This window comes from Heptranchias perlo, chromosome 35 (genome assembly GCF_035084215.1).
Source record: "Heptranchias perlo isolate sHepPer1 chromosome 35, sHepPer1.hap1, whole genome shotgun sequence".
NCBI classification, from domain to species: Eukaryota; Metazoa; Chordata; class Chondrichthyes; order Hexanchiformes; family Hexanchidae; genus Heptranchias; species Heptranchias perlo.
In genome coordinates this window covers 12,484,743-12,507,309 of record NC_090359.1, presented here as the reverse complement: position 1 = coordinate 12,507,309, position 22,567 = coordinate 12,484,743, and the positions used below count along the sequence as shown (strand labels likewise).

Genomic DNA, 22,567 nt, shown 5'->3' with positions numbered 1-22,567 from the left:
CGTGATGGCTATGGATGTTCGGGGGCTGGCTCACTACTTGATTGACCAACTACCTGAGCAAATAAAGAATGTACGTGTACGCCCATATTCTGTAACAGGTGGGCGTTGCCGAATGAATTGTATAAACATGAGCTGTTTCATTGACTCGGCGAAGTTGCACCCTCAACCATTGTTTGAGGTGCACATCCACTTGTATACAAGTTGGGGTTCAATAAAGTTTCTCCTTGTACTACTTGTTTGGGTGTTAATGCATTTGTATAGTGTTAAGTTTCGACAGTTTTCATCAACATCTTTGAATGTGGCAGCACAAGTTTGTGAAACCGTTGAAACAGCATCCGGTTCCTTGGCTTAATAATAGAGAAATAGAGCACAAGAGCAAGGAAGTTATGTTAAACGTTTATAAATCATTGTTCAGGCCTCATCTGAAGTATTGTGTCCAATTCTGGGTACTATAATTTATTAAGGAGGTCAAGGTCTTGGAGAGGATGGAGAGGAGATTTCCCAGAATTATACCAGGGATGGGGTTTAGTTGTGTGGAGAGACTCGAGAACCTGGGATTGTTCTGCTTCGAGCAATGAAGGTTAAGGGTAGAAGTAATCCACGTGTTCAAAATTAAGAGGGGTTTTGATCGAGTAAATAAGGAGAAACTTCACCCACTGGCGGGAGGGTCGGCAACCAACGGACGCAGATTTAAGATAATTGGCAAAAGAACTAGAAGGGAAATAAGGAGATTTTTTTACACAGCGAATTGTTATGATCTGGAACGCACTGCCTGAAAGGATGGTGGAGCTCGATTCAATCGTAACTTGAAAAGGAGAATTGGATAAATACTTGAGTATCTCTCCACAGATACTACCTGACCTGCTGAGTGTTGCCAGCAGTTCCTGGGTTTATTTTTGAGCTTTCACTATCGCAGTTTTCCTGACAACCTGCAACTTGCCTCAAGGGCGCAGCTTCAAGCACAACTTTCTTGTGCTCTTCTCACACACAAGATCGCACTTTACTTTCCTACACACGCGCTTTAAAATCTGCCGTTTCCGCACACAGCGTCCTGCCCCACGAGAATTTGAAAGACCTTTCGCTCATGGCCTGTAATCGTTCCTTTTTCCCCACAGGCGCTCTTTACATTTATCCGCAATTTGATTCAATCGCACGCTTCAACAGAACTATTAAGATCAAGGCGGAACACTTCCGATCTTACTGCACCGCCCCAACTTGCCAAATGTGAACCTTTCAACCGCCATTCGCAGCTCTGCAGCGCTGCCCGTCACTCACGCAACTCAACTGCTGAGAGAAAAGAGCGAAAAAGCATCAAAACAAAAACCAGTTCTTCAGTTACCATCCCCTGGATCACAAGATTCCCCAAGTAAATTGCGTGAACAATCGGGCGGCTGTCTTTCCAGAGACCAGCCCTGCTTTCGTCGTGTTTGTCTGTCGAGCGGTCACGCAGATCGAAATGTATCGACTGATTTCAAGGTACAATTGAACATTGGTGCGAATGGGACATGTGCCCAATAGAAACAGCGGTCGGAGCAGAGCAAAATTAAAGGAGTGAGATCGTGAAAGTGAATGTTAGAGTCGGCAATGCCGCATGAAATGGAAGGAGGAAAGGAAAGGCGGCCTATTGACTGTGGAAGGAAGAAAAAGCTGGGAGAAGAGGCGGGTTTGAACTGTGGAACATCAAGTACAGGCATGTGAGAGAGGTGGGATTTGATGGAATAAATAGGTTTTCGACACAACAAAAAATGTTTTTCTCGTGTTCAATATTGATATATTATTGCATTATATTCGCAAGCGCGGGAGAGAACAAAAGAAGCAGCGCACACTATGCCGTGACTCGGATTCGAACCGAGGTTGCTGCGGCCACAACGCAGAGTACTAACCACTATACGATCACGGCGCCACACTTCTGTGGCTGAGTTTCTGCCTGAACTATTTAAATAGTGCCTTTAACGTAGCAAAACGTCCCAAGGCGCTTCACAGGAGATTTTTTTAAACAAAATTTGACACCGAGCCACAGAAGGAGATATTAGAAGCAAAATACTGCGGATGCTGGAAATCTGAAATAAAAACAGAAAATGCTGTAAATAATCAGCAAGTCAGGCAGCGTCTGTGGAGAGAGAAACAGAGTTAACGTTTCAGGTCGATAATCCTTTGTCAGAACTGGAAAAGGTTGAAGATTAAACAGTTTTTAAGCAAGTACAGAGTCAGGAAAAGGGATGGGGGAGGAAGGGGAGGGGAGGAAAGAACAAAAGGGAAGGTCTATGATAGGGTGGAGGGCAGGAGTGATTAAATAATAAAAGGGGTGATGGTGCAAGGCAAGGAGGGTGGTAATGGGACAAGTGAAGAAACAAAAGATGGGTCTAGAGGAGCTGTAAATGGCAACATTAGAACCACAATCAGCACTTGATCTCCGAAAAAAATGTGATCAGTGTTTATGATCTGAAGTTATTGAAATTAATGTTGAGTTCAGAAGGTTGTAAAGAGCCTGATCGAAAGATGAGGTGCTGTTTCTCGAGCTTATGTTGAGCTTCATTGGAACGGAGTCGGAGGCCGAGGACAGAGAGGTCAGAGTGGGATTGGGACGGGGAATTAAAATGGCAACAGACCGGAAGCTCAGGGTCACGCTCGTGGACTGAGCGGAGGTGTTCAGCAAAGCGATTACAAATAAATCGCTGTTTCACCTGGAAGGAATGTTTGGGACCCTGGAAGGTGGGAAGGGAGGAGGTGAAAGGGCAGGTGTTGCATCTCCTGCACTCGCATGGGAAGGTGCCGTGGGGAGGAGATCGGGTGTTGGGGGTGATGGAAGAGTGGACCGGGGTGTCGTGGAGGGAGCGGTCCCTTCGGAATGCTGAAAGTGGAGGGGATGGGAAGGTGTTTTTGGTGGTGGCATCGCGCTTGGACGTGGTGGAAATGGCGGAGGATCATACATTGAATGTGGAGGCTGGTGGGGTGGAAGGTAAGGACAAGGGGGACCTACCGTGGTACTGGGAGGGAGTGGAATGGGAAAGGGCAGAAGTGAAGGAAATCGGATGGACACAGTCGAGGGCCCAGTCAACGACAGTGGAGGGGAACCCTAGGTTGAGAAAAAGGGAAGACATATCGGAAATACTGGTGCGCAAGGTGGCATCGCCAGAACAGACACAACGGAGATGGAGAAACTGGGAGAAGGGAATCGGGGCCTGACAGGAAGCGGAGTGGGAGGAAGTGTAATCAAAGTAGCTGTGCGGGTCGGTGGACTTATAATAGATTTTGGTTGACAGCCTATCCCCGGAAATGGAGAAAGAGGAAGGGAAGGTTCGGAGATGGACCGTGTGAAGGCGAGGGGAAGGGTGAAAATTGGAAGCAAACTTGACTGGGGCGAGAGCAGGAAGTGACATCGATACAGTCATCAATGTACCGGAAAAAGAGGTGAGGGAGGGGACCTGAGTAGGACTGGAACAAAGAATGTTCCACCTCTCCCACAAGTTCAGCCAGGCAGAGGAGGGTGGTGGAGGATGGGGATTGGTTGGACCTTCGTTCATGGAAGAGGCAGGGTGCCCGCAGGCCGTCCTGTTGGGGGATGGAGGTGTAGACGGACTGGACTGGGTGAAAAGGAGAGGTTTAGGGCCGGGGAACTGGAAATTGTTCAAGTGGCGGAAGGCATCGGATGAGTTGCGGATAGAGATCGGAATAAACTGGACGACGGGAGAGAAAGAAGAGTCGAAATAGGAAGAAATTTGTTTCGCGGGGCAAGAACAGGTTGAGACGATGGATCTCCTGGGACAGTCCAGTTTTTGGATCTTGGGAAGGAGGTAGAAGCGGGCTTGGGGGACTATGAGGTTGGAGGCCGTGGGGAGAAGTTCTACACAGGAGATAAGGTCAGTGATGGTCTGCGAAACTATGGATTGATGTTGGGTGGTGGGATCACGGTCCTGGGGAAGGTAGGAGGATGTCGGAGAGTTGGCGTTCAGCCTCCGTTAGGTAGAGGTCTACTCACCTCATAACAACAACAGCGCCGCCCTTGTCAGCAGGTTTAATGACAATGTCAGGGTCAGACTCGAGAGAACGGAGTGCTGCGAGTTCAGATGGAGGGAGGTGAGAGTGAGTGAAGGGAGTAAAGAAATTGAGACGGCCGATGTCACGCCGGCAGTTCCCAATGAAAAGTTCAAGAGAGGGTAAGAGGATAGAGGGAGGGGTCCAGGTGGAACGGGAATTCTGAAGATGGGAGAAAGGGTCCGCTGTGCGGGGGGGAAGATTCCTGGACAAAGAAATGGGCGCGGAGGTGAAGGCGACGGAAGAAGAGCTCAGCATCGTGACCAGCTCGAAACTCATCGAGGTGGGGGCGTAAGGGGATGAAGCTGAGTCCTTTGCTGAGGACTGACGTTCGGTGTCAGAGAGGGGAAGGTCAGAGGGAATGGTGAAAACACGACAAAGAGATTGGAGGGAGGGATGGGGTCAGAGGAAAGTGAAGGGGAAGAAGGATCGGGAGGGGTGTTGGTATCTAAGAGTTGTTGAAACTTGCGGTCCTTGACACCTGAAAGGAAGGAAAAAAGTTTTTTTCATTTAAGCGCCGGATGAGGCGAAGGATGAAATGGAACTGCGGACCAGGACAGCTCTGAAGTAGAGAGAGTCGGTGCTGCTGAAGAGAGAGTGTTTGATCAGGTTTCTACTAAAACTCACTTTCACAGCCTCATCTCCTTCCTCAGCAACTGTGTCCGGCTCCGACTTATTCCACGTGGATTCCAACTTAAATTCCACCCTTCATGTTTCGGATCCACCCATGATTCCAGATATCTCCATGATATTCAGCGTTCCTCCAACCTCTGCTCCCGCCGCTTCCTGAGATCCACGCTCAACGCCACGCACCGCCACATGCTCACTCTCGACCTCTCTCTCCACGCATGGTTTTTATCCCATCCGCACCATTATTGCATTTACCGTTTGATGTGTTGGTTCCTTCATTATATTCATCCAGAAGTCCTGGGTTTCAGTCCAATCCGAAGCCACGGTGGATGAATTTTGCATTGCTCACTGAACTCTGCTCAAATCAGCAAAGTCCTGATTGGCGGCCGGAGGTGTTGCGAGTGTAAGATGTGAATAACGTGAAGTATCAATCAAAGTGCACAATGGCGCCCCGGTAAAGCGAGTATCTCTCCACAGATACTACCTGACCTGCTGAGTGTTGCCAGCAGTTTCTGGGTTTATTTTTGAGCTTTCACGATCGCAGTTTTCCTGACAACCTGCAACTTGCCTCAAGGGCGCAGCTTCAAGCACAACTTTCTTGGGCTCTTCTCACACACAAGATCGCACTTTACTTTCCGACACACGCGCTTTAAAATCTGCCGTTTCCGCACACAGCGTCCTGCACCACGAGAATTTGAAAGACCTTCCGCTCATGGCCTGCAATCGCTCCTTTTTCCCCACAGGCGCTCTTTACATTTATCCTCTACTCGATTCAATCACACGTTTCAACAGAACTATTAAGATCAAGGCGGAACACTTCCGATCTTACTACACCGCCCCAACTTGCCAAATGTGAACCTTTCAACCACCATTCGCAGCTCTGTGGCGCTGCCCGTCGCTCACGCAACTCAACTGCTGAGAGAAAAGAGCCAACAAGCATCAAAACAATAACCAGTTCTTCAGTTACCATCCCCTGGATCACAAGATTCCCCAAGTAAATTTCGTGAACAATCGGGCGGCTGTCTTTCCAGAGACCAGCCCTGCTTTCGTCGTGTTTGTCTGTCGAGCGGTCACGCAGATCAAAATGTATCGACTGGTTTCAAGGGACAAATGAACATTGGTGTGAATGGGACATGTGCCCAATAGAAACAGCGGTCGGAGCAGAACAAAATTAAAGGCGTGAGATCGTGAAAGTGAATGTTAGAGTCGGCAATGGAGCAGGAAATTGTCCATGAAATAGAAGGAGGAAAGTAATGAGGCCTATTGACTGTGGAAGGAAGAAAAAGCTGGGAGAAGAGGCGGGTTTGAACTGTGGAACATCAAGTACAGGCATGTGAGAGTGCTGGGATTTGACAGAATAAATAGGATTTCGCCACCAACGCTGTTACACCTGTCTCTCCTCCACTGTTGGTGTCTCGCTGTTTCACTCACTGTACTCAGTCACACTTCTCTCGATCTCCCTGCTGGTGTCTTCTGTATTGAACGAAACTACGAGAGAATATTTAATCCAGAAGCTGTTTTATTAATGCTGCCGATCGTGAATGTGTGTCGGTGATGCAGTGAATGTTGCAGAAAGACACCACCAGAGGGAGGTGGAGAGGGGATAACTGAGCATGGTGAGTGATGCAGAGGGACCTGCAAACGGAGGGAGAGAGAGAGAGGGAAGGGCTCTGATTTGGGCCATTCTGGTTCAATAAACCCAAAAGTGTTCAGCGACTAAAATAACCGATCAAAAGGAAAGTTTTTAAATTGTGCAATCTTTAATAGAAAGTCTTGGGAATGTGGAGCTGATCAGTCAGTGCCTGCAGGAGAAAGTGCCTGACTCAGGATATTGTGGAAGGGGCTCTCCAGGAACATTCAGCTCCCTCATTGACCTGCTGTTGATTTCCATCATTCTCGGGTTTTAATGCAAAAAAGGACAGAAATCATCAGGCGAGTCGGGCACTTCCGCTGTTCGTCTCTTTGTCTGATTCTGTTCAACTCACAGCGACATCCACAAAACTAACGCTGCACAAGAGCGGTTGATTTTCGTTCACAAATCCATTTCCAATGCCCGGCGCAGCAATCGTCGTTCCAGCCCCAGTTATTGGTGGTGGCGCAGTTCTCACCCTCACAGTGTGCGCTCTTGTGGTTATCTGGTTGATGGCTGCGCCAAAATCTGTACAGACCAATTAAAAATCCACACAAATAAGTACAGGGGAAATATTCCTTTTAGTTAAATGGAAGTGAATATTTTCTTTCTCTGATTGGAATCCAGTTCCTCAGTTATAGAAATTGACCTCCTCATAAACTCAATCACTCGGCACTGTAGGTGTCTCAGGGGCTCAGTCCCCTTTCCAGGGTCTAATGTGCTGCACAGGAACAGAAGGCCCTGGGTTCCAGTGCTGGCTTGTCTGGAGTCAGCTGATTGGAAAGGTTGGTGGTGGGTGATGGATTTATCCTCAGTCATCCCTGAGCACAGGGTGGATTCAGACCCCTGACCCAATCCCAATCGCTGCCCAGTGGCCTCGGCTGCAAACCAATGAGGTGAATGTTTGAGGTTCTCCGACTGCGCGGCCGTAACTTTGGTGGGATTTCGGCGGAAACCCCATTCACGTGTCGAAATGGACGTCAGGCAAAGTTACAGCAGCAGAGTGGGAGAGTCCGGAGGAAATTCAGCCCCACACGTCTTAGGGCCATCAGTACAGGGGAGGGAAGGATCTGCTCTGCTGGGTCCTACGGACAGAGCCTGTCAAAGCTCATTGGGGGTGAATTCACCATCGACAGTGGCACAAAACGGGCGGCAGTGAATTGGGAGCAGGTCCGAGAAATTACCGAATATCTGGGGGTTTCTGCCGATCTTCTGCCGATGTTACTGGTGGCCGATCAGGAGAACCACGGAGGGAATTACCAGCAAATATGAACTACCATTTCCCATTGGTACAAAAGTATAGGGTTTATAGGGCATGGCACTGTAAAGGTTATGGGGCATGGTCTTGTAAGGTTTGAAGATACGGTAGTTATTGCTATAAGGTGCAGCAACGCAGGGGCCACAGGGGACGGCAGCGCAGGGGGTATAGGGAATGGTAGTGTAGGGGTTATAGTTTCCGGAGTGTCAAGGTTATAGGGTACGGCAGCATTGGGGTTATAGGGTACGGTAGTACAGAACCTTCAGGGTATGGTACAATAGGGGTTATAGGGTAAGTAGTTTAGGGGTTATAGGGTACGGTAGTGAACGAGTTATAGATTACGGTAGTGTACAGGTTATAGATTACAGTAGTGTATAGGTTCTGGGTAAGGGAGTGTAGGGGTTGTAGTTTACGGACGGTCGGGGTTATCGGGTATGGAATGTATGGGCTATGGTCTACGGTAGTGTAGGTGTTATAGGGTACGGTAGTTTAGAGGTTACAGTTTCGGCAGTGTAGGAGTTGTAGCGTACGGTAGTCTAGGGGTTATAGCATATGTTAGTGTAGGGTTATGGGGTACGGCAATGTATTGGTTATAGTGAATGTTATTGCAGCGTAGGAACTATAGGGTATGGTAGTGCAGGGGGGTTATAGGGTACGGTAATGTAGTGGTTATAGCATATTTTAGTGTAGTGGTTATGGGCTACGGTAGTATAGTGTAGTGGTTAGAGAGTATGGCAGTGTAGGCGTTATAGGAGCCGCAGTGTAATGGTTACAGGGTGTTGTAGTGTAGGGGTTACAGGGTCCGGTATTGCTGAAGTTATAGATGGCAGCAGTGCCGGGGCCATGGGACGCGGCAGTGCAGGGGTTATAGGTTACTGTAGTGTAGGCGTTACATGGTATGTTAGTGTAGGGGTTATAGGGTTAGGTAGTTTAGGGGTTATTGCGTTAAGTAATGCAGGGGTTATAAGTTACAGAGTTTAGGTGTTACAGAGAACGGTAGTGTAGTCGTTATCGGGTACGGCAGATAAGGTGTCATAGAGTACGACAGCATAGGGGTTATAGGGTACAGCAGTGGAGGGGTTATAGGATGCAGTAATGTAGAAGATATAGGGTACGGTAGTGTAGTGCTTATCGGGTATGGAACCGCAGGGGTTATAGGGTATGTTAGTATTGGTGTTATAGGGTAAGGTTATATAGTAGTTAAAGGGAACAGCAGTGTAGTGGTTACAGCGGACATTTATGTAGGGGGTATAAGGTACGGTAGTTTAGTTGTTATGAAGTATAGTAGTGTAGGGGTTATAGTTTACGGTAGTGCAGGGGTTATAGTTTACGGTAGTGTAGGGGTTATAGTTTATGGTAGTGTAGGGGTTATAGTTTACAGTAGTGTAGGGGTTATAGTTTATGGTAGTGCAGGGGTTATAGTTTATGGTAGTGTAAGGGTTATAGTTTACAGTAGTGTAGGGGTTATAGTTTATGGTAGTGCAGGGGTTATCGCATATTTTAGTGTAGGTATTATCGGGTATGGTAGCTTAGGAGTTATAGGCTACAGAAGTTTAGTGGTTATACGTAGTATGGGGGTTATCGGTTTCGGCAGTGTAGGGGCTAAAGGAACAGCAGTGTAACGGTTAGGGGTACATTAGTGCAGGGGTTATAGGGTGCGGTAGTATAGGGGATATATGGCATGGTAGTTCAGGGGATATAGGCTACGGTAGTTTAGGGGTTATATGGTATGGTAGTGTAGGGGATAAAGTATACGGTAGTTTAGGGGTTATATGGTATGGTAGTGTAGGGGATATAGGGTACGATAGTTTAGGGGTTCTATGGTATGGTAGTGTAGGGGATAAAGTGTACGGTAGTTTAGGGGTTATATGGTATGGTAGTGTAGGGGATATAGGGTATGATAGTTTAGGGTTATATGGTATGGTAGTGTAGGGGATATAGGGTACGATAGTTTAGGGTTATATGGTATGATAGTGTAGGGGATATAGGGTACGATAGTTTAGGGTTATATGGTATGGTAGTGTAGGGGATATAGGGTACGATAGTTTAGGGTTATATGGTATGGTAGTGTAGGGGATATAGGGTATGATAGTTTAGGGTTATATGGTATGGTAGTGTAGGGGATATAGGGTATGATAGTTTAGGGTTATATGGTATGGTAGTGTAGGGGATATAGGGTACGATAGTTTAGGGTTATATGGTATGGTAGTGTAGGGGATATAGGGTATGATAGTTTAGGGGTTATATGGTATGGTAGTGTAGGGGATATAGGGTACGATAGTTTAGGGTTATATGGTATGGTAGTGTAGGGGATATAGGGTATGATAGTTTAGGGTTATATGGTATGGTAGTGTAGGGGATATAGGGTACGATAGTTTAGGGTTATATGGTATGGTAGTGTAGGGGATATAGGGTACGATAGTTTAGGGTTATATGGTATGGTAGTATAGGGTATGATAGTTTAGGGTTATATGGTATGGTAGTGTAGGGGATATAGGGTATGATAGTTTAGGGTTATATGGTATGGTAGTGTAGGGGATATAGGGTATGATAGTTTAGGGTTATATGGTATGGTAGTGTAGGGGATATAGGGTATGATAGTTTAGGGGTTATATGGTATGGTAGTGTAGGGGATATAGGGTACGATAGTTTAGGGTTATATGGTATGGTAGTGTAGGGGATATAGGGTACGATAGTTTAGGGTTATATGGTATGGTAGTGTAGGGGATATAGGGTACAATAGTTTAGGGTTATATGGTATGGTAGTGTAGGGGATAAAGTGTACGGTAGTTTAGGGGTTATATGGTATGGTAGTGTAGGGGATATAGGGTACGATAGTTTAGGGGTTATATGGTATGGTAGTGTAGGGGATAAAGTGTACGGTAGTTTAGGGGTTATATGGTATGGTAGTGTAGGGGATATAGGGTACGGTAGTTTAGGGTTATATGGTATGATAGTGTAGGGGAAATAGGGTACGATAGTTTAGGGTTATATGGTATGGTAGTGTAGGGGATATAGGGTACGATAGTTTAGGGTTATATGGTATGGTAGTGTAGGGGATATAGGGTACGATAGTTTAGGGTTATATGGTATGGTAGTGTAGGCGATATAGGGTATGATAGTTTAGGGTTATATGGTAGTGTCGGGGATATAGTTTACAGTAGTGAAGTGATTATAAGGTACGGTAATGTAGGGGTTATTGGATATCATAGTTTAGGGGTTATCGGGTTCGGTACTTTAGTGGTTATAGGTTACGGGGTGTATGGGCTATAGGGTGCGTAGTATAATCATTAGAGTGCGCTAGTGTAGAGGCTACAGGCTACGAAAGTGTTAGGTTTACAGGGTCCAGTAGTGCTGGAGTTATAAGGTATGGTATTGTACGGGTTATAGATTCTGGTAGTGTATGTGTTCTGGGTACAGTAGTGCTGGGGTTATAAGGTATGCTAGTGTAGGTCATATAGAGCGCAGTAGTTTATGGTTTATCATGTCCGGTTCTGTAGGGGTTATTGGGTACGGTAGTGTAGGGGCTATCGCGTGTGATAGTATAGGGGTTTCGGGTGAGGCAGTGTATGGGTTTTAGGGTAAGGCAGTATAGGGGTTATATGGTTCTGTATTGAAGGGGTTATACGGTGGGGTAGTGTTGGAGCTATTGCATACAGTAGTGCAGAGGTTAATGGGTATGGTCACGTAGGAGTTAGAGTAAAGTTCTGTAGGGCTATAGTCTACTTCGATGTAGGGGTTATAGGGAATGGTGATCTAGGGGCTATAGGATATGGTAGTGTAGGGGTTATAGGGGACAGTAGTGTAGGTGTTATAGGGGACGGTAATGTAGTGATTAAACAGTACAGTAGTTTAGTCGTTAGATTATAGGGTGCAGCTGTTTCATGGTTATAGAGTACAGCAGTACAGGGGTTGTAGGGTACGGTAGTGTAGGGATTATAGTTTATGGTAGTCTGGGGTTTTGGGTATGGTCGTGTCGGGTTATAGTTTATGGTAGTCTGGGGTTTTGGGTACGGTAGTGTAGGGTTATAGTTTATGGTAGTCTGGGGTTTTGGGTATGGTCGTGTAGGGTTATAGTTTATGGTAGTCTGGGGTTTTGGGTACGGTAGTGCAGGGGTTATAGGTTACGGAGTTCAGCGGTTATAGGTTATAGGTTTTGGAGTTTAGGGGTTATGGGGACAGTGGTGGGGTGGGTGTTGGGGACGGTAGTGTAGGGGTTATGTGACTGGACTAATAATCCCAAGTCCCAGACTGATAATCCAGAGAACGTGAGTTCAAATCCCACCATGGCAGTTTGAGAATTTGAATTCAGTGAAAAAAGGCCTGTTAATGAAAGGCTGGTATTGGTGAAAGTGACCGTGAAGCTGGCGGATTGTGGTAACAACACAACTGGTTCACTAATGTCCTTTAGGGAAGGAAACCTGCCGCCCTTACCCGGTCCGGCCTATATGTGACTCCAGTCCCACACCGTCCTGCTTGACTCTGAAGTGGCCTCGCAAGTTACTCAGTTGTGTCAAACCGCTACCATTCGAAGTATAATGACCACCACCTTCTCAGGGTAACTGGGGCGGGCAATAAATACCCACCTCGCCAGCGATGCCCACATCCCCAGATTGAATCATTTATTTTAAATATCCTTTTATCATTTCCTACTGCAGTTGATAATTCAGTCGGGAACTACACGCCGTGCGGTTCATTTTCATTCTTCCCGCCCGACGGTAAACGGGTGACAGGAGATCGGCCGCCCGCTGACATTCCGCTCGATAGTCGTTCCCATCGAAGTGAGTGGAGATTAAAATCGTACAGAATGTAAAACCACCGGCCGATTCGCTCCCGCCCGTTTTATCCCGACGGTAAAAGTGAACATTCAGCCCAGAATGGTTTTTCAGGCCCCACCCCCGGCCCAGGGGCGAATTTTAACATTTTCACAAAGACAATTGGAAAGGAAAATGGTGGGAGGTGTAGAACGGGCGGCCGATCCGATATCGCCCGTTTTACACTATCGCCTGAAGTTAAAATGAAGCCCAGACTGTTCCTTGTACAGTCAGACTGTGCAGACTAATCACACAGTGAACATTGGAACCGACAAACACACGGGATTTTATTCCAGGAATCTGATTGGATTTGAGGTCAAGCTCCGAAGATCACTGAGCCGAGGTCACTGCACCACCCAGTTTCCCGGGAATATTGTTCTGCGTCCCCTCCATTCACTCACACCTCTCAGTACTCACTCAGGTTCAGAGAGCGGGCCTGCACCATCCACCCATTGCCAGGTGCCTTCCTTTTCCTCGTCCGTCAATCCAATCCAATGTGGATCATCTCCGCCCTTAACAAAATCCTTCAGGGAATGTGAAAATATTACACAGCTTGTAAGATTATTATTAATTGGAAAACTAGGAGCAGGGTCAGTGCTTATTGTGTAACACTGCTCAATGGTTGTAGACAGTAAGGAAGGAGACAAGGCAATTAAATAACAGTGAGTGTGTGACGTTTAACTCGTGTTTTAAAGTATGTTGATTGTGGGAGGAAGAGAAAGAAAGAAACCAAAGAACGACCTGACATTTATACAGCGCCTTTCATGACCCCAGGACGCACCAAAACGTTTCACAGCCAATGAAATGCATTTAAAGGTCAGTGACTTTTGAAATGAGGGGAAACTCAGCAGCCAGTTTGAGAACAGCAGGTCATCACAGTAATTCGATAATGACCAGATCAACTGGTTTAGTGATTTGGTTGAGAATAAGTAATAGCCAGGATGCCGGAAGATCTCCCCTGCTCTTCTTCGAATAGTGCCACAGGATCCTTTACACCCACCTGAGAGGGCAGATGGAGACTTGGGGCCCGATATTACCATGGCGGCGGGGGGTCGATTGGACGCGTGGGTAACGCACCCGGTGAAATCAGTCTGCTCCGCGCGCAATCGCAGACTGATTGGATCCACTTACCTGTTCTCCGCGGCAGGTGGACTGCGCATGCGCAGTAAGGTTTGCCAGCTGGAGGAGCTCTATTTAAAGGGGCAGTCCTCCACTGACTGATGGTGCAAGAAATCGGAAAAATTGCAGCATGGAGCAGCCCAGGGGGAAGGCTGCTCCCAGGTTTAATGATGCCTCACTCCAGGTATCATTGGATGGGGTGAGGAGGAGGGGGAGGACAGAGATCTTCCCCCTGGCGGGCTGGAGGAAGCAGCCTGCTTCTGCCACCAAGAAGGCCTGGCTCGAGGTGGCAGAGGAGGTCACCTGCACCACTAACATATCGCCCACCTGCATACAGTGCAGGAGGCGCTGCAATGACCTCAGTAGGTCAGCCAAAGTGAGTACACTTACTCATTCCCCTACACTCCGTCTGCCACATCACTGCCCCCACCCCACATCTCCTTCTGCACAGCCAACACTACTCTGTCACATCACCCCTCACACCCACTCAAACCTAATCCTCATCTTACCTGCACTTACTCACCTCGCCAGTACTCATCCCGCCACTAACACTCAACCCAATCTTCATACAATCTCATGGCTCTATCTCATACTCACCCTCTCATCCATCTCTTTCACAGTCAGCCTCACCCAACCTACCACTACCTGTGCTGCAGCCACGGGGCATGCATCACATATGTGCAGTAGGAAGCGTATGGCAAACGTGTCGTTAGCATGAAGGGGATGCACAAGGGTGTTTGAGGGTTTGTCATGGTTTTTACTTACATTTAATTTCTGATCAACTTACATTACATATTATATTGGCACCACGACTGCCACGTCTTTGCGAATCTTGTCTGGTTTGTGCAATAATGCCCTTTCCTGAGGATCACAATGAAGACCCACAACTGATGCCACCCATTGTGTCACTGCAGAGTGGGTGTAGGTGTATTTGCAGGGCTCTTTTGTGCAGACGACTGAGAGACGTCGGCGATGTCCCCGGTGGCACCCTGGAAGGATGCGGAGGAGGAGTTGTTGAGGGCAGTGGTGACTGTGACAGCAACAGGTAAGAAGATGCTGCTCGGGCCAGCCGGGAGCAGCTCAGCATGAAGGAGGCTGCAGATGTCCACGACGACATGTCGAGTGACTCTGAGCCTTTGTGTGCATTGCTGCTCAGAGAGGTCCAGGAAGCTGAGCCTCCGTCTGTGGACCCTGTGGCGAGGGTAGTACCCTCTGCGACGCATCTCTCTTTGCGGTTGCCCTCCCTCCTGCTGTGCAGGTGGATGTGTCACAGCAATGTGTTGTGGAGCTCCACGTGTCAGAGGTGGACGGCGTGGCCGGTGATGCTGTTCGCCCTCCGAGGAGGTCATGACTGCAGCTACGGCGGCCCCACAGCTGGAAGATGTACATTTGAGGGGGTCCGCAAGGTCGGTAAATGTGTCTGGACACCGGGGTAAGTGTGCAAGTTGGTGAGTTTTATTGTTAGGAGGAGGGTGGTGGAGGCCAAACTTTGTCCAAAGTGACAGAGTGGCCTCCTGCAATGAGTGAGGGTCTCCCCCCACCCACCTGTCAAATGGACCTTTGCAGCTGCCACAGGCTGATGGCTGCAACACGTCCATTTGAACTGGGAGTGTTTCCCCCAGTACGGGAAACAGTCCCAGTCAGTTGCAAAATCCCATCCCTGCTAAAATAACTGGTCAATCAGGACTGTAAACGACCTGAAGTACCTGTTCAATTACTTTAAGTGGCACCCTGCCGGCTTTAATTGCTGGCGGGAGTCCCACATGCGGGGGCTGTGCGTGCATGTGAGCGCGTCAGTGGGGAACCCGGAAATGGGGCGGGTTGGAGCCGGGCTCCCGCCCCGGGAATCCCCGATTTTCGCAGCCCCCTCCCCGCCACCAACGCACCCGATTGCGAGTGCGAAAATCGAGCCCTTGGTTTCATTGCTTCATAGAATCATAGAACGATGCAACACAGAAGGAGGCCATTCGGCCCATTGTGCCTTTGATTGAGCTATCCGATTAGTCCCATTCCCCTGCCCTTTCCCCATCGCCCTGCAAATTTTTCCCCTTCAACAATTTATCCAATTCCTTTTTGAAAATTATTATTGAATCTGCATCCGCCATCCTTTCAGGCAGTGCATTCTAGATCATAACAACTTGCTGTTTAAAACAATTTCTCCTCATCTCCCCTCTGGCTCTTTTGCCAATTACCTTAAATCTGGGTCCTCTGGTTACTGACACTTCTGCCACTGGAAACAGTTTCTCACTTATTTAGTAAAACCCTTCATGGTTTTCAACACCTCTAATAAATCTCCCCTTAACCTTCTCTGCTCGAAGGAGAACAGTCCCAGTCTCAAAAAGAATTGAGGAATAAGAGAGGACTTAAAACTATAAATGGGAGTTGTCTACAGACCTCCTGATAGCGGCAATGAAGTGGTAGAAAGTATTAATTCAGAGATTAGAGAGGCTTCGAGCAAAAACTGAGACTTTAATTTTCAAATAGATTGAGAAGAGCAGACTAGCTCAAGTCAGAAAGGTAGTGAATTTCTTGAGTGCATTCAAGATAGTTTTCTGGAACAATGTGTTCTGGAACCAATTGAGCAGGACAAGAAGAAGAGGGCAGGCCATACTAGATTTAGTAATGAGTAATGAGCCAGACTTAGTTAATAATTCAACAGGAAGGGAACATTTATCTGACAGTGATCACAATATCATCGAATTCCATGTTAGGTTTGAAAAGGAGAAACGTCACACAGTTATTTAGATTCTAGATTTTGGGAATGTTAACGGGATGAGACAGAGACTGACGACGGCAATCTGGTCAAAACTACTGATGAACAGTGGGAGGTGATCAAAAAATAATTTCGCTTAATACAGGACCAGTGTATATGCCTAAAGGGTAAGAGCTCTACTTCCCAAATAAAACAGCCATGGTGGACAAAAGAAGTGAGAGATAACATAAAACTAAAGGTAGGAGCATATAAAAGTGCAAAGAATATCGTAGATCCAGGGGACTGGGAGAGACAGAAAGAACAGCAAAGGAAGACAAAAAAAAGATAGTGAGAGCTGCAAAAAGAGAATAATAAAGGCAACTTGGGAGGGATATCAAGATTAATACAAAAAGATTTTACAATTATATTGGAAGAAAAGTGGTCATCAATGGTAACGTGGGTCCTTCCGAAACATATGTGGGTAATATTGCAAATGAAAATAAGGAAATGGCAGAATTGTTGAATAATTACTTTAGGCATAATTTTAGCTCAGAGCCGGGAAGTTGCGGGGTGGGGGGGGGGGGGGGGGAAGGGCACGGGGTTGGGGGGGGGTGGCGTGGGGTTGGTCGAATTGCGAATGGGAAACCCGGAAATACGGGTTTCCAAGATGTCCTTACGATTTTGACGTCAGGACATTTTTTTTTGTCTTTTTCCCGTCTCTCAGACCAGCCTGATTGACAGGCTGGACTCAATCGGACGGGAGAAGATCAAGGAAGAGGTAAGTGAACAGATAAATCTTAGATTGTTTGGATGGGGGGGGGGGGGGGCGGCAGCATGGTGGAGGGGTCGCGATCGTCGGGGGGAGGGGGTCGCAGTAGGTCGGCTTGTTGGGTCTGGGGGAAGCACTCCTGCTTCTCCGTGCGCACAAACTGTGCTATAAAGGCACTTACCTGCAGTTTCGGGTGTTCTCCTCCTCCTCTCACATGGCCTGAAGGAGAAGGCCTGGGAATCCTGGCCCCAGAGGTTGAAATCACAGAACCTTTCAAAATGGAGGCTCACAGCCTCCTTGGAAGGTTTTAGTGACCAACCCGCCTCCTGGGAATGGGTTGGTTGCCCGCCCCTCGTCCCGGCCCCGTGAAAACCAGAAATGGGCGGGTTGGAGGCGAGTCTGAAATTGTTACAATTTTCAATGCCCCCCACCCCTAGCCCACCTGTTTTTCCCATTTATTATCCTGCCCTTTGTATCAGTCTTCACAGCAGAGGAAGAGGATAATATACCTGACATTCCAGGGAAACTAATAATAAGTCAAAGTCTCGAACTTACTAAAGTTAACAAAAGCAAGAAAACAGTATTAGAAAATAAAGCTCCCGTCTACACAACACTACACTAAAGACTGACAAATCCCCAGGACCTGATGGTTTCCACCCCAGGGTTTTAAAGGAAGAAGGTGAGGAAATTGCAGATGCTTAAGCCATAATCTTCTAAAGTTCTCTCCATTCAGGAATTGGATTGGAACATTGCAAACATAACTCTATTATTTAAGAAAGGTGAGAGAGAGAAACCAGAATAGGCCTGATAGTCTAACATCTGTTGTGGGGAGGCTATTGGAATCAATAATTAAGGACAGATTGAGTGAACACTGAGAGAAATTTGAGCTGATCAGAGAGAGGCAACATGGCTTTGTAAAGGATGGGTCATGTCCAATGAACCTAATTAAATTTTTTGAGGAATATCTATGGATGTAGGTTATATGGACTTCCAGAAGGCATTTGATGAAGTTCCTCACAAGAGACTGGAAGCAAAAAGTAAAGCTCATGGAATTGAAGGCGAATTATTGACCTGGTTAGGGGATTGGTTCGGCGGTAGAAGAGAGAGGGCTCTAAATTGGGTCGTGTAGTGCCCATTGTTTCGGCACAACACGGCCTCTCCGATATCCAAGATGGCGTCTTGGATGCGCACGCACGTTTCCAGCATGACATGCGCCAGATGTCATCTTGGTATAGGAGTTTGCACAGGCGCAGATGGCGAACACTGAAATCATGTAAAGTAGGGAGAAAATGGATAAAATCAGTGTGCAACGCTGATTTAAAGTGATAGACACCATTTTGGGACTTAACGCTCAACTCAACGCACAGTCTTAACCCCGACCATCTAAACGTTTCATCGAGTTCCTGGAGGACCCCCCATCGGCACTATTTAAAAGAGACCTTGCAGGATTTACAGGTTAGTGGCTGGATTTTTGCTTCTGGCTGCCGAGTCATTTTTAACTGTTTTTAGAGGTCTCCTAGACTTGAATACTAGGACGCGGGGACATAGCCTAACATTTAGAGCCAGGGCGTGCAGGAGTGAAGTTAGAAAATATTTCTACACACAAAGGGTGAGAGACGTTTAGAACGTTCTTCTGCAGATGGTGATGCTAGCTCACGAGTGAAAGTTAAATCTGAAACTGATAGATTTCTGTGAACCAAGGGTATTAAGGGATGGGGCTAAGGCGGGTATATGGAGTTAGATCACAGGTCCACCATGATCTTATTGAATGGCGGAACAGGCTCGAGGGGCTAAATGCCACTGCCACTTGCTGCCTCTTGATATGCGCCACCTTCTCCTGCAAGAAAGCGTGTGTCTGGGTGATGTGCCTGTTATGGTTGAATAGCTGCCAGCTTGTGGCTTGTGAGTTGTGGGTGGGCGGCTTGAAACAGTGGTAATGTGTGAGACTTGAGTACTGATGGAAAGAGTTTGTTGGTGTGTGGGTGATGGGTGTGTGGTACATTGTGCAGTTGGTAGGAGACACTACTTAAAGTTGACCTCACTCACCTTGACCAATCATGTGAAAGCATTGAACTTCTTCCTGCACTGCATCCATGTTCATGATGCTGTGTGCCTGGCACTGACTTCGTCCCCTACTGCCTCCCACTGCCTTTTGGGTATATGTCTAGAGGGGCTATTGCCCCCCTCCCTCCCCCCACTGCAGATATAGACTGTCCCTCTTTCTGTCCAGCTCTTGCACCAACGCCCTTGGTGCATCAGCAGAGAACCTTGATTGAGAGATTGAGCTCCCCCGGTGGTGGAAAGTGTGAATTGCACTGATTCCATGAGCAAGGCCTGGAATGGAACGCTGATTGCAATAGAGTCCTCCATCCCAGGAAACTTGTGTCCTGCCTGCGCAGGGACCATTGGGCGCGGGGTAACAGCACATCATGCTAACCTCGCCTAAAAACGGCCACTGTCCAATTTTTCCCCCAGAGAGTCTTGTAACGGGTACTCGAATTGGAAGAAAGTGACTAGTGGTGTCCCAGGGATCTCTGCTGGGGTCTTAACTATTCACTACATTTATTAATAACTTAGAATACAAGTTAGAGAGCCATATATCCAAGTTTGCCAATGAAACAAAGATGGGTGGCATAGTAAGTAGTGTAGACGGGAGCTTAAAATTACAGAGACATTGATTGATTAAGTGAATGGGCATAACTGCGGCAGATGGATTTCAATGCAGGAAAATGTGAGGTCATCCATTTCGGAACAAGAAAGCATCGATCCGAATTTTCTTTTAAATGGTGAAAATCCAGGAACAGTGGAGTTTCAAATAGATTTGGGGGCCCATGTACACAGATCACTAAAATGTAGTGGTCAGGTACAAAATATAATCATAAAGGCTAATGGAATGTCAGCCTTGAAAGCTGGAGGGCTGGAATATAAAGGGGAGGAAGTTTCGTTACAGCTATAAAAGCCCTGGTTGGACCACATCTGGAGCACTGTGTACAGTTCTGGGCACCGCACCTTAGAAAGGAAATATTGGCCTTGGAAGGAGTGCAGCGCAGATTCACCAGAATGTTACCAGGGCTCCAAGGATTAAATTATGAGGAGAGATTACAGACACGAGGCTTGTATTCCCTGGAATATAGAAGGTTAAAGGCTGATGTGATTGAGGTTTTTCGGAAATGAAAGGAATCGATAGGGTCGATAGAGAGAAACCTTTTTTGCTTGTAGGGGAGTCTAGGACAAAGGGGCCTATCATTAAAATCAGAGCCAGGCCATTCAGGAGACTTTAGGAAACACTTCTTCACAGAAAGGTTGGAGAAGTGAGGAACTCTCTCCCACAGAAAGCAGTAGATGCTAGTTCAATTAATAATTTTAAATCTGAGATCGATAGATTTTTGCTAGCCAAGAGTATTAAGGGATTATGGAGCCAAGGCGGGTGGATGGAGTTAGGATACAGATCAGCCATGATCTCATTGAATGGCGGAACAGGCTCCAGTGGTTGAATGGCCTACACCTGTTCCTATGTTTTCTAGTCTCTCCATGCAACTGAATTCCCGCATTCCTGGTACCATTCTAGTAAATATCCTCTTCACCCTCTCTAAGGCCTTGATATCCTTTCTAAAGTGTGGTACTCAGAATTGAACATAATACGCCAGCTGGGACCTAACTAGTGATTTATAAAGGTTTAACAGAACTTCCATGCTTTTGTATTCTGTGCCTCTGTTTATAAAATCCAGGAACACATATGCTTTTTTTAACAGCCTTCTTAACTTGTCCTGCCATCTTCAAAAGATCCCCAGGTCTCTCTGTTCCTGCACCCCCTCCAAATTTGTACCCTTTAGTTTATATTGTCTCTTCTCATTCTTCCCACCAAAATGCATCACTTCACACTTCTCTGCGTTGAATTGCCTCTGCCATGTGTCCACCCATTTCACCAGTCTCTCTCTGTCCTCCTGAAGCCTTTTACGATCATCCTCTCTATTTACTACATTTTCGAGTTTCATGTCATCTGCAAACATTGAAATTATATCCTGTATACACGAGTCCAGGTCATTAATATAGATCAAAAAGAGCAGTGGTTCTGATAATGACCCCTGGGGGACATGGCTGTGTACTTCACTCCAGTCTGGAAAACAACCATTCACCAATACTCTCTGCTTTTATCTCTTAGCCAATTTTGCATCCAAGCTGCCACTGCCCCTTTAATCCCATGGACTTCAATTTTGCTAACAAGTCTATTATATGGTACTTTATCAAACACCTTTTGAAAATCCAGATACACCACATCAACCGCACTACCCTCATCAACCGTCTCCGGTACTTCATCAAAGAACTCAATCGAGTTAGTAAAACACGATTTGAGTTTAATAAATCCGGGCAGTCTGTCATTTATTAACCCATATTTTTCCAAGTGACAATTAATTTTGTCTCAGATTATTGTCTCTAAAAGTTTCCCCACCACCGTCATTAGGCTGACAGGCCTGCAGTTACCGGGTTTATCCCTCTCCCCTTTTTTGAACAGGCGTGTAACATTTGCAATCCTCCAGCACCACTCCCCTATCCAAGGAGGATTGAAAGATTGTGGCTGGGGCCTCAGCTATTTCCACCCTTACATCCCTCAGCATCCGAGGATGCATCCCATCCAGACCAGGTGACTTTTCTACTTTCAGCGCTGCCAACCTTTTCAGCATCTCCTCTTTATCTATTTTTATCCTATCCAATTTCCCTACTATCTCCTTCTTTACCGTGACATTGGCAGCATCCTCCTCTTTAGTGAAGACAGATGGAAAGTACTCATTTAGTACCTCAGCCATGCCCTCTGCCTCCAAAAGATGATCTACTTTTTAGTCCCTAATCGGCCCTACCTTTCCTTTGACTGCCCTTTTAGTATTTATATGTTTATAAAAGACTTTTGGGTTCCATTTTATGTTGTCCGCTAATCTATTCTCATACACTCTCTTTACCCCTCTTATGTTCTCCTCTGGTTTAACATTTCAACTGAAAGCCGTTACCTCCGACAGTGTAGCACTCCCTCAGTACTGTACAGGAGTATCAGACTGGATTCCGTGTTCACGTCTCTAGAGTGGGACTTAAACCAATGAACTTTCAACTTCGAGGCGATAGTGCTAACTTTGAGCTAAGGCTGGAACCGAAAATTCGGAGAGACCTGAGGAGTCCACGGTTTTAGATCTTGCGGATAATGAGCATGACCACAAGGAGATGATGACCCTTGATTTAAACCCAGTGCAGATTGATAGAGCGGGGGGAAGAAGAATGTACGGGTCATCGAGGTAAGAGGAAGAAGAGATGAATAACTGTAAATATATTGACACAAAAGAAAGGCTACAATGCAGAGAGAGACAGAGATAGAGAAGGAGGTAGAAATAGAGACAGTGGCAGATAGACTAAACAGAATGGTCTTCTCTTTATAAGGCAATAGGTTCCTGCTAGGATCCTCTCATTAGTTTGTTAGAAAATGTGTTTGTGTGTGAGCACGTGTGTGAGAGAGCGTACCAATGTCTATCTGAGTGTATGAGCGTGCGTGTGTGTGACTGAGAGCTTGAGTGTGTGAGTGAGACTGCTTGAGTGTGAGTGTGAGTGTGAGAATCAACCGTGTGTAACACTGGAA

At 46.8% G+C, this 22,567-nt stretch overlaps 2 protein-coding genes and 1 non-coding gene across 4 annotated transcripts in view; all 3 read right to left on the bottom strand.

The window, feature by feature from the left end:
• The window catches only part of LOC137302066 (zona pellucida sperm-binding protein 3-like), a 113,469-nt gene that overhangs the window by 55,019 nt on the left and 35,883 nt on the right, over positions 1-22,567 (bottom strand). The window lies entirely within an intron of this gene.
• trnah-gug (transfer RNA histidin (anticodon GUG)) lies at positions 1,829-1,900 on the bottom strand. The gene has a single exon. It is a non-coding gene; the product is annotated as a tRNA-His (tRNA).
• LOC137302063 (CD209 antigen-like protein E) overlaps positions 6,407-22,567 on the bottom strand; it is a 45,636-nt gene continuing 29,475 nt past the window's right edge. For both annotated transcript variants that reach the window (XR_010958412.1, XM_067971754.1), the window contains 2 exons: positions 12,785-12,891; positions 6,407-6,823 (listed from right to left, as the gene is read on the bottom strand). Coding sequence is in view for 1 of the 2 variants with exons in the window: in XM_067971754.1 (XP_067827855.1) it covers positions 6,667-6,823; positions 12,785-12,891 (264 nt within the window). In the remaining variant the exon portion in view is untranslated. The remainder of the gene's footprint in view (positions 6,824-12,784; positions 12,892-22,567) is intronic.